Raw genomic sequence first — 12,500 nt, forward strand, 5'->3', positions numbered from 1 at the left:
TTCGAGTAGCTAGCATACCTCTTGCTAGTGGCCGGAGGAGCAGTGTGAGCAGTCGCTTTGTCACTACTGCGGAAAAGTAGTTCCTCTGTGTTAGCACTTACAATAACAATGTCGCTATAGCTTTTGGTTAATATGCTGGTAATTGCATATAAATGAAGCGTTGTTGGCAGTGTTTTTTTTTTTAGAGTGCTTTATAGGCGAAACAGTCAAATTCCAATCTCCTGCATTGTGCTAGGTAAGTTTTCACTATTTATAACGCACAGAAAAGGGACTGACGTGTTCTTGCCTTACATAAGGATTGTGGTTGAAGGGCAAAATTACAAAAAACGTGCTGTTTTCCTTTAAAATGTACCTCATAATGGAAGAGAATAATTCCTTTTTAATGTAGTATTACTATAAAAAATAGGCTTGGAAGAACCGAATTAATCTTTTGTGTTGGCTGCCTCCATTAGCCGAGCACTCCTGTGTTTCCAGTCCTTGTGCAAACGGCGGGACATGCCATGAAGCTCCCTCAGGGTTCGCGTGCCAGTGTCCGCCGGGCTGGGAGGGTCCGACCTGCGCACACAGTGAGTTTCTCCACACATATCTTTTATTGTGTGCCACTCGGGGGGCGCGCAGTTGTTCAATCTGTTTGTGTGTAAGCAGATCACAGGTCACGGATTATTTTGGTTCTCAGTCCTTGAGATCTCAACATGAGCTTAAACTGTCTGTCTTCATTTGTGGAAAAACGATACAAAAATTATGTTTATGGCGATATATTGCGATACATAGTTCACTGATACATTTTAAATGCAGCTAAAAATATAATTGTATCTACTAGGGGTGCAAAAAAAATCTATTGTCTAATGAATTGCAATTCTTTTTTGTAATGATTCTTAATCGATTACAAAAAAGGTTTTATTATTTTACTTTATTTTTTTAATCTGTCCTGTCCAGCCACTCAGACAAATCATCTTGATGTAGATCTGGGGTGTCCAAACTTTTTCCACTGAGGGCCGCACACTGACAAATCAAAGCAAGCGGGGGCCATTTTGATATTTGTTATTTTAAAAACCAATACAATATATGTATAACAAATATACATGTAGGCCTCCACTCAGGCTTGATCCCGGGGACCCCAAAGGGTTTTGGTCAAAAAAATATAAAAAATGTGTCATTATTCAGTATTATTATTTTAATTATTATTCAAGTTTTAAATCTCTACATCAACATTAGGTCTATCTGTCAATATAATGTTTTCTTTTTGTCAAAGAAAACCCTGTTTTTTTTATGGAAAAAACACAAAATATGCAATATTTTCACCCAATAATTTTTTTAAAGTGGAATATTTGAGACTATATATATAATCATTTGAGCCTTAAAAAGGTCAATAACTCATAACAACATTGATTTTAATTCATTATTATTTTTTGAGCTATGACACCTAAAAACAAATCACACTAAAATTATTGGGGATCCAAAAGGGTCCTACTCATTAAAGTGTTGAAAAAATAAATTACACATTTTTTTTACTGTTTACTTTTAACACAATAATCTCGAGATCAACTTCAGATCTATCCGTCAATTATAAGTTTTATTGTTGTTTATGTTTTTTGTTTGTTCGTTTTAGGCCCTTCTTTAAAAAAAACAGCTCAGTTTTGTATATGGCAAACACAAAATATGCTACATTTTCCCCAAAAGATATCTCAAAGTGGAATATTTAACGTGACGTAATTGGAGCCTTCAATAGGTCAATAATTCATAATGACATTGATTTTGATACATTATTATTTTTTAAAGAAATAAACAGCCTGCATGGCAGCTTTGTGTTCTTAGAGTAACATTGCAACATTTTCTTGTTACATTTCACCTGTTTGCACTTTTATACCACTTTTTACGTTTTAAAAATTTTTCAATCGTATTTTTAAAATGTGCCGTGGGGCCGTTAAAAAATGACCTGTGGGCCGCAAATGGCCCCCGGGGCACACTTTGGACACCCCTGATGTAGATGATCATATCTGCTGTACAAATTTACTTTAGTTTAGAGAAGTATAGGCTACTTCTCTTGTTGCCTTATTGGTATTTGATGTTAATAAATATTTGGGTAGAATTTGACTAAACAAAACCAGTTTCCTTTTAAGTTATATAGACATTTACTAGAGATGTTCATCTATTTTATGAAGGAATGTAGTTAATCATAGAACTGGCATCCAGTGTTATTAAAAAAAAATATTGTTTTTGAACCGAGAATCGATTTGATTTGAGCATCGACTCTTAATCAAATTGTTGCCCCCAATAATCTTGTGGTGCCCAAAGATTCACAGCAATATCTACAGCGCATCCGGAAAGTACTCACAGCGCTTCACTTTTTCCACATTTCATGTTACAGCCTCTTCCAAAATGGAATACACTCATTTTCATTTTCAAAATTCTACACACAATACCGCATAATAACAGTATGAAAAGTTTTAGTTTTTTTTATTTAAATGCTGCAAAACTAAAAAAAAACAAGTATTTGCTCAATAATTTGATGATGCACCTTTGGCAGAAGTCTTTTTGAATACGATGTCACAAGCTTGGCACACCTATATTTGGGCAGTTTCGCCCTTTCCTCTTTGCCCATTCCTCTTTGCAGCACCTCTCAAGCTCCATCATGGTTGGATGAGTTTGTGTTGGTTGTCATCCAGGATGTCTCTGTACATTGCTGCATTCATATTTCCCTTTAACCTGACTGGTCTACAAGTTCCTGCCGCTGAAAAAGCAACCCCACAGCATGATGCTGCCACCACCATGCTGCACTGTTGGGATGGTATTGGCCTTATGATGAGCGGTGCCTGGTTTCCTCCATACATGAGATCTAGCATTCATGCCAAAGAGCTCAATCTCTGTATAATCAGGCCAGAGAATTTTGTTTCTCATGGCCTGAGAGTGTTTCAGGTGCATTTTGGCAAACTTTTTACCTACAAGTGGCTTCCGCCTGGCTGCTATACCATACAGGCCTGATTGCTGCAGAGATGGTTGTCCTTTTGGAAGCTTCTCCTCTCCCCACAGAGGAATGCTGTAGCTTTGACAGAGTAACCATCAAGTTCTTGTTCACCTACACTACCGTTCAAAAGTTTGGGGTCACATTGAAATGTCCTTATTTTTGAAGGAAAAGCACTGTACTTTTCAATGAAGATAACTTTAAACTAGTCTTAACTTGAAGAAAAGAAATACACTCTATACATTGCTAATGTGGTAAATGACTATTCTAGGTGCAAATGTCTGGTTTTTGGTGCAATATCTACATAGGTGTATAGAGGCCCATTTCCAGCAACTATCACTCCAGAGTTCTAATGGTACAATGTGTTTGCTCATTGGCTCAGAAGGCTAATTGATGATTAGAAAACCCTTGTGCAATCATGTTCACACATCCGAAAACAGTTTAGCTCGTTACAGAAGCTACAAAACTGACCTTCCTTTTAGCAGATTGAGTTTCTGGAGCATCACATTTGTGGGGTCAATTAAACACTCAAAATGGCCAGAAAAAGAGAACTTTCATCTGAAACTCGACAGTCTATTCTTGTTCTTAGAAATGAAGGCTATTCCACAAAATTGTTTGGGTGACCCCAAACTTTTGAACGGTAGTGTACATGACTAGACTAAGAAAATTGCAGCAATGTTCACAGGGATCCTGGATAAAAAACAATGTTTCCCACCCAACCTGATGGAGCTTGAGAGGTGCTGCAAAGAGAAACTGCCCAAAGATAGGTGTGCCAAGCTTGTGGCATCGTATTCAAAAAGACTGCCCCCTCCAAAAGTTTCATAATTGTAAACCTACATCTTGACATCCAAGCTTTCTTTCTTGGCTCTCGGAAAAGGCGGTCGCACTCCCTCCCTTCTCAGTGTCTGCCCTGCTTTCCTGTTTGTGTCGTCCTGTCTTGTTTGACTTTATTGTTGGCTTTTTTTTTGCACTGACTTCCAAAATCTAAACAATGGAATTGATCAACTGGCCTCTCAACAAAATTGACAAGCTCTCTGGTTCGGGGGAACCTGCCTGTTCTGTTGGAACAGTTGCTGCTGGACACGCGACGGACTCTCGGGAGAAGAGGAGTGCCGTGTGCCTAGCGACCCTTTCAGTCTCGGAAGATAGCTACATCATGATACCAGGACATCTGCTAGTTGGAGTAAGCGTTGTCCTGGTGTTGAGGCAAATTGGAAGATGCTGGCAGCCGTTCAAGGTTCCCCTAAAGCTGCCACAAATGATTGGAGGATGCAGGCAGAACTCTGGACACTCAGGCTTTGGCGATTTTGGATTAACGCAAATTGGACAACATCGGGGGAGCCGTCTGCCCTGCAAGACAATTAGGGCGAAAAGTTGAAATCAGTTTTTGCTCGGTCAAATACACAAACATTGGAGTTCAACGGCTAATCCAATTTTGCAGTTGCCCAAATAAAAGCGGGTGTATTTATTTTATAGAAATACAACAGGCCGGATGGCATGGAACAAGAAGAATTATACAGAAGGGTCAACAGTCTCAGGCGGGGGTGAGGGACAACATATGTCCAAGAATGCCCACATATGTACATACACTACCGTTCAAAAGTTTGGGGTCACCCAAACAATTTTGTGGAATAGCCTTCATTTCTAAGAACAAGAATAGACTGTCGAGTTTCAGATGAAAGTTCTCTTTTTCTGGCCATTTTGAGCGTTTAATTGACCCCACAAATGTGATGCTCCAGAAACTCAATCTGCTCAAAGGAAGGTCAGTTTTGTAGCTTCTGTTACGAGCTAAACTGTTTTCAGATGTGTGAACATGATTGCACAAGGTTTTCTAATCATCAATTAGCCTTCTGAGCCAATGAGCAAACACATTGTACCATTAGAACACTGGAGTGATAGTTTCTGGAAATGGGCCTCTATACACCTATGTAGATATTGCACCAAAAACCAGACATTTGCAGCTAGAATAGTCATTTACCACATTAGCAAGGTATAGAGTGTATTTCTTTAAAGTTAAGACTAGTTTAAAGTTATCTTCATTGAAAAGTACAGTGCTTTTCCTTCAAAAATAAGGACATTTCAATGTGACCCCAAACTTTTGAACGGTAGTGTACATCCGTCAATCTGCGATGTCACAAATTGCCCACTGTCAAAGTAATGCTCCAAAACTGCGTGCACGCTCACACCCACATGCATACACCTTCTGATTTGACGTTTTGGCATTGTTTAACGCGCTATAAAAGTGTCGGCCCAATCTGATGCCACGTTGACGTCTGCACAGATCTGGACGAGTGCGCCTCCAATCCATGTGCCCGAGGTGGAACGTGCATCGACCTGGAGGATGGCTTTGAGTGTGCCTGTCCTCCAGAGTGGGAAGGAAAGACCTGCCAGATAGGTGAGTGACCACTTTTCCATCCAGGGACGTGCACCTCTGCATAAAAGTATATCCTGTAGCGTTTTCATGACCCTGAGCCATGAAATGTAGTTTTTCTTATGAGCTCTCATTTATGGTTGTTTCTGTCAAAGTATGGACATGGCGTGGTGAATGAAGTTGGGGCGTGTGCGGGTTTGGGGGACGGGTTGTCGGAAAAAAGACCTCAAGAGTCAGTCTCATTTTACCAGCTTAGATCTCAGTTTACAAGCAGTAATCAGCTTCCTGTCTTACCTGGCGTTGAGTGTCTGTGCATGTGTGTGATAAGTGTTGGGTTTCAGAAAGAAGACAAGTGCGTGTGTGTGTGTGTGTGTGTGTGTGCGCGCACAACTGGACCCCCCGCGGTCTGCCTCGCCCTGCCTGTAGATATTTGAGCAGCAGTGCTTTGTTGTAACACTTTAGATGTCTGTGGAAGGTGGTGGGCGTCCGTTGTTTGCATCTCATTTCAATCTTTCTTCTGTTTTTTTCTTTAAAGCCCTTTGGAGACACTTTATGGAGCCCAATTTGACACGAGTCAAAACGCACAGTGTGCATACACAATCTTTGTACCGCAAAACTGACTTGTTGTGGATTAGTAGAAGTACATTTTGCAATCTTACTCTGTTGTATTCTAAGTACTCCAAAATTCAGTCATTATATACTGTATGTTCCTGTTTATCAAGTACTCCGTCATTGTTTGTGTTAATAACTACCAATATTATATCAATGACTAACCGAGTGTATTTTTGGAGCATTGGGCTTATAAATGACTTTATCCACCCTTGTGGGGTGAAAACAATTGAATGTTGTTCAATTCAACACGAAATGGTCTGTTCCAGGGTCAAACTGTCACCATCATATAATGATTTGCGCTTTTAACTGGGGCTGTCAATGCGGACGCAATGCGATTAATCACAAATATCGCATTCATCACAGACTTTTCCCACACATTAATTTTGCGAATGGTTACCTGAAAGGCGGCGTGGATAGCCGAGATTTGAGCGAATAAATGGCGTGTCTTCAAGTAAAATATTATGTTTGTGTTTGACATTCTGGCAATGGAATTGCATGTGTATACAAATGTTATAATTCAAATTAGGCAAGAATGTGTAATTAATCACGATTAATTAAAATGTGTAATTGATCTAATTTAGAAAATAAACGTTTGACACCACTACTTATGCTTGTACTACTAATTATTTACCTATAGGCTCTCTAGCCATATTGTACTGAGCAACCAGTATGGAGGTTCATTTTTGTTTTTATTACAAACTATTTTTTTGGGACTCTGAATTTATGTAACTAAATTTTTTGGTTTTGAATTTTGTGAACTGAATTTTTTTCAGATCAAATTATGCTGACTATTTCATTGAATATACATTTCTGAGCAAAGTGTGCGCATTTAAAAATTCAGTTTATTAAAATCCTGCCAGTACGGCCGCAGCAAACTTTTTAGCCGCTTACGGCACATTCTAAAAATTCTATTAATGAAAAAAATATATATTTTTTTACAAATGAAAGAGCAAATAGGTGTAATATAATTGTAAAAAATTTTACATATTGTACTGGTTTTGGAAGTGAAAAATATCAAAAGGGCCTCGGCATCCTTTGACTTTTCAGTCCGCGGCCCCCAGTTTAAAATGCTGCAGATCCATATTTGTGCTTTCTTTTTCACTTCCTGTGGGTGCATTGAGCATTTACCGGTATGTTATCCATACAGAACATCTTGGCCTGCAGGCTGGGATATGTTCTGATGACCATATCTAATCACACTACTGATTAGACACCCTGTCGTTTAATTTTTACTCAAATATGGTTTTGTGGTTCCTTCTTTTTTGCTTCCTTTGCTTTGTCCCCTGTTATGGGCTCCTTCTACCTTGCTTTCACAGATGCTAATGAGTGTGCAAGAAAGCCATGCGTGAACGCTTATTCTTGCAAAAATTTGATTGGTGGATATCACTGCGACTGTTTTCGGGGATGGTCTGGACAAAACTGTGACATCAGTCAGTATTTTCTTGCCTCTAAGTCGCTTTTAAATGTTTGTCCCTCCAGTCTTTTCGACCGGCAGACACTTCTTTTTAATTCTAAATGTCGCCATTCACTTCCTGGACTCACAACATAGGTGTAGTTTAGGCTTGCTCATTTATTCACACGTGGTAACTTCCTGTCTCCTGCTCTGCCCTCATGACACCAGTTGCATGTCCACTCTTGATCCAGTGCATGAACTACTCCATACATTGTTTCTTCAGCTTAATTAGAATCTTCCTTTCTCAAACTTAAAGGTCATGTCTGCACTAGGGATGCAACCATTAACCCGTTTTACTACAAACCGTGATCAAAAAACATCACGGTTATTTAATATGGTGCAGCTTTACACGCCAAAGTGAAGGTAAGCCATAACAGAGTTGAATTGAGTTAAATATACAGCTGTCACTTAGAATCAGTAGCTTAGCGTTCAGTCAGTTCAGTGTAAACCAGAGGTGTCCGAAATGCGGCCCAGAGGCCATTTGTGGCACATTCTATACATATTTATTACAAAAATAAAGTGGAATAAAAGAACATACAGGTGAAAAAAATTGCAATGTTAACTCTAATTACTTAAAGTTGTCATGCAGGCCGTATTTTTCTTTGAGGCTGTCATTGCTCAAAAAATAATTAGGATTTAAAATCAATCTTACGAATTATTGACCCATTACTTACAAATATTCCAATTCAAAACATTTTTACGAAAAATATTGCATATTTTGTGTGTTTTAAAAAAGACCAACTAAGTTTTCTCTTACAAAAACAGCATGAAACAAACAAAAAAAACAAAAACATAATAATAATAAAAACTTATAATTGACGGAGCTGAAGTTGATCTAAAAATGTAAACGTTGAAAGTAAAAAAGATAATGTGACTTATTTTTAACACTTATGAGTGGGAGCCTCTTAGATCCCTGAGAATTAAAAAAAAACCTCATTGCTTAAAAATAATAATGTTATGAATTATTAACCTGTTTAAGCCTCCACTCAAATCAATGAAATCAAATATTGCATTTTGAAAATGTTGAATTTTCATACATACAAAAAGTATAGTGTAAATCTTACATCGTTTTATAGCTTTGAAAAAAAACCATTTGTGTATATGCGTTGAAAAATATGTGTATGTATTTCTATATATATATATGTATAGATATACTGTATGTATGTATATGTATATAACTATTTAAATGTGTGTATATATGTGTGTATATACATATATATATATATATATATGTAAAAATGTGTGTGTGTGTATATATATATATATACACATATACATATACACATATATATATATATATATATATATATATATATATATATATATATACTACCGTTCAAAAGTTTGGGGTCACATTGAAATGTCCTTATTTTTGAAGGAAAAGCACTGTACTTTTCAATGAAGATAACTTTAAACTAGTCTTAACCTTAAAGAAATACACTCTATACATTGCTAATGTGGTAAATGACTATTCTAGCTGCAAATGTCTGGTTTATGGTGCAATATCTACATAGGTGTATAGAGGCCCATTTCCAGCAACTATCACTCCATTGTTCTAATGGTACAATGTGTTTGCTCATTGGCTCAGAAGGCTAATTGATGATTAGAAAACCCTTGTGCAATCATGTTTACACATCTGAAAACAGTTTAACTCGTTACAGAAGCTACAAAACTGGCCTTCCTTTGAGCAGATTGAGTTTCTGGAGCATCACATTTGTGGGGTCAATTAAACGCTCAAAATGGCCAGAAAAAGAGAACTTTCATCTGAAACTCGACAGTCTATTCTTGTTCTAAGAAATGAAGCCTATTCCACAAAATTGTTTGGGTGACCCCAAACTTTTGAATGGTAGTGTATATATATATATATATATATATATATATATATATATATATATATATATGTACACTTCAGTGGCAAAAATTCGGACACCCCTGGTGTAAACAAACAGCATCAGGCACACCTGTCATACATACTAATTGTGATACTTGTGAAACCGTGATTACTAATCAGACTATATTCATACAGTCCAAATCTATAATGGTTGCATCCCTAGTCTGCACACAAACTATGTTCTCATTGTGAACATTATGTGCAACTAATGTGTCATGTTACTTATCAGACATGAGTGGCTGCAAAGGACAATGCCAGAACGGAGCTATATGCAAGGTTTGTCATTTTCCATTCAAAATAACCACATCAGATTTTTGATTCGTTAGTCTTTTTTACCATGTGGATGGCGCCATCTGTTCTTTCTCATCAGGAGGACCCACACGGACACCACTGCCAATGCCCGCCGGGCTTTGTGGGTTCTCGCTGTGAAATCCAGAGGAACAAGTGTGACAGCGGACCTTGCCAGAATGGAGGGCAATGCCACCCTGTGCTGGGTGGCTTTGTGTGCCAGTGTCCATCAGACTACGCAGGAAAGCTGTGTGAGGTGAGTCTCTCATCTACCAGCGTAGCATGGTGGCAGATACACAGCAGCAATGATCCACAACCAAAAACATACAAGTAAAACGGATCCTCGAGTAAAATGCTCAAATGAAAAAGGATGCATCACACAAACCCTGCAAGACGAAAAGCAAAAGAAAAATGTTGCAAATGGCAAAAACACCCACAAACCCCTAAACAATTTTGTGAGAGAAATGCTGCAACTTCAAAACAGAAGTTAGCCAGTCTACAGTTGTTTATGTATTTATTTTCGTAATTACTATTTGTTTTATTTCAACAACGATATACAAAAATACAGATACAATACAAAACGGAGTATTTCAAAACGAAAACAATATTAACAAACATCTGTATTTTTTTTTTAATTTGGTCATAAAAACTATATCTTTATAGTTCACAATATTCCAAGATATCTACTCAAATAGATTTATTTCAGAAAAAAACAAATATACCAATTATTTGGTTTACATGACATCATTCAAGGTTTGTGAATATGGAATTTTTCTGGTGGACAAAAAAGTGTAACCTCTGTCGTGACTTGTAAAAAAAAAAAAAACATTTCAGAAGCAGGACCGTTTCTTCTTTGCATTAAAAAGTGTATTGTAAGTACAAAACATTAAAACCCAAACATCAGTCCAGAAAAATTTGAGAAATGGAGCTTTCAAAAATAAATGGTGTCGATTATTTTTCAACATTTTAAAAGAAACAATCCGGAGGCTACCGGGAAGTTAGCCAGACTACTCGGACTGTAGCAAGGCTAAGAGTATGTTAGCTATGGCGACCAGGACATTAGCAGGGCTACCAGAAATGTACAAATGTTTTCCAACATACAGTATATATTACATCTTGTATATGTTTGCAGCATCTTACTTGTTCAATAGTGTTTTTCGTTTTAGATCATTTGTGTGTTAGGCGCGACAGACACTGTACTGAAACTACAGACACTGTACTGAAACTACAGTGGAACCTCTTGTTTACGAACCCCTCTTACGAACTTTTTCGATTTACAAACTATTAGATCGAGCTAAATATGCCGATGTGTGCGAGCACTTCATTCATTCGTTTTGTGTCCCCCGGTGGCAGCCATTTTGCGCTTGCTTGTATCAAAGGGATTGACAAAGCAAGCTTCGTACCACAGCAAGTTTTTAATTGTAATGGACTTTTCTAGAAAAATATGCCAGAGCAGAGGGAGGAGAAGACACTACCTCTTGTTAAGCGGCATCTCTTCCAAAAGCCCAAACACACACACGCGGCCCCTCCTTCGCCTCCCCTACCCCTCTCGTTTCTCTCTTCTTGTCAGCTGCTAATTTGCCAATGACAATGTAAAACTGGATTTTGCCTTTTTAAATGTGTATTATGGTTGTTAAAGGTAAGGATTTTTGTGATGTCTGATAGATTGTGAGGGCACCAAAGTGACTTCTGCGAGTGTGCGCATACAGCACAGTTCAGCTTGTCGTTGTGGTTTTGGCTTGTTATTAAATAGATAGTTGATCCATCACCTCCTTGTTATGTTTGTTTAATATACAATACCGTACAGCACTTTCTATTCTGTTCAAAGTGCGCAAAATTTTACCAAAATATGGACTTTTATCGGGGCTGGAACTAGGGCTGCAACTAACGATTAATTTGATAATCGATTAATCTGTCGATTATTACTTCGATTAATCGGTTAATAATCGGATAAAAGAGACAAACTACATTTCTATCCTATCCAGTATTTTATTGAAAAAAAAACAGCATACTGGCACCATACTTATTTTGATTATTGTTTCTCAGGTGTTTGTAAATGTTGCAGTTTATAAATAAAGGTTTAGTAAAAAATAAAAAATAAAAATTATTTAAAAAAACCAAAAAAAAAACTCTGCGCATAGCATAGATCCAATGAATCGATGACTAAATTAATCGGCAACTATTTTAATAATCGATTTTAATCGATTTAAGCGATTAGTTGTTGCAGCCCTAGCTGGAACCCATTATTCATATTTACGTGGTTTCTTAAAGAGAAATGTGCTTTGCAAACCCTTTTCAAGAACCAGTTAAGTTCGTAAATCGAGGTTCCTCTGTATGACCAAACTTTGGAAAAAATGTACAACCTTTTTAATAAATTACAAAAAAAAAGGAAAAGGCTTCCTAGACAATTTTGAAGTAGGTATTTGTTTGGCTATATTGCTTTTAACGATCAACCCATTAAATGTCTCTTTTCTACTAATTGCATTAAACTACATTTGGTATAATTTTCTTACTACAAGTTAAAACCTGAAGATTAAACACTAGTAAGATGTATAAAAAAAATAACAATAAAAAAAAAAGGTATCAGGCACCTGATTTATGAACGTTGACCTATTGTTTGGAAATCTCCAAAATGCAGTAAAGGGCACCAAACTGTTGAAATCCTTAATTGTCTAATCCGTAACTAACCAAGAGCTGTTTCTAGTAGCAGTACAGTACAGAAAAAAGCGGTTAAAGAAATGAGCCGACCCGAAATAAACCAGGACATGCATGTGAGAGGATGTATTTGTGGAACTGCTGCCATGAAGATAATAGAACGGTAAATCCAACATGGCCCCCTTACAAACAGTCACCAAAACAAGAGTCATTTCCAGTCAGCCACCTGTCCCGCTTGCAGTCGCTATCAAATGACGTCTCCGTTTCC

At 37.5% G+C, this 12,500-nt stretch overlaps 1 protein-coding gene across 2 annotated transcripts in view; it reads left to right on the forward strand.

The window, feature by feature from the left end:
* jag2b (jagged canonical Notch ligand 2b) overlaps positions 1 to 12,500 on the forward strand; it is a 174,049-nt gene that overhangs the window by 121,597 nt on the left and 39,952 nt on the right. Inside the window, exons 8-12 of one of the 2 annotated variants that reach the window (XM_062033853.1) lie at positions 453 to 566; positions 5,244 to 5,357; positions 7,262 to 7,375; positions 9,519 to 9,565; positions 9,660 to 9,833. In XM_062033853.1, coding sequence (XP_061889837.1) covers positions 453 to 566; positions 5,244 to 5,357; positions 7,262 to 7,375; positions 9,519 to 9,565; positions 9,660 to 9,833 — 563 coding nt within the window. The remainder of the gene's footprint in view (positions 1 to 452; positions 567 to 5,243; positions 5,358 to 7,261; positions 7,376 to 9,518; positions 9,566 to 9,659; positions 9,834 to 12,500) is intronic. The other variant, XM_062033854.1, reaches the window with a different exon arrangement.

Source organism: Entelurus aequoreus, linkage group LG23 (genome assembly GCF_033978785.1).
Source record: "Entelurus aequoreus isolate RoL-2023_Sb linkage group LG23, RoL_Eaeq_v1.1, whole genome shotgun sequence".
NCBI classification, from domain to species: Eukaryota; Metazoa; Chordata; class Actinopteri; order Syngnathiformes; family Syngnathidae; genus Entelurus; species Entelurus aequoreus.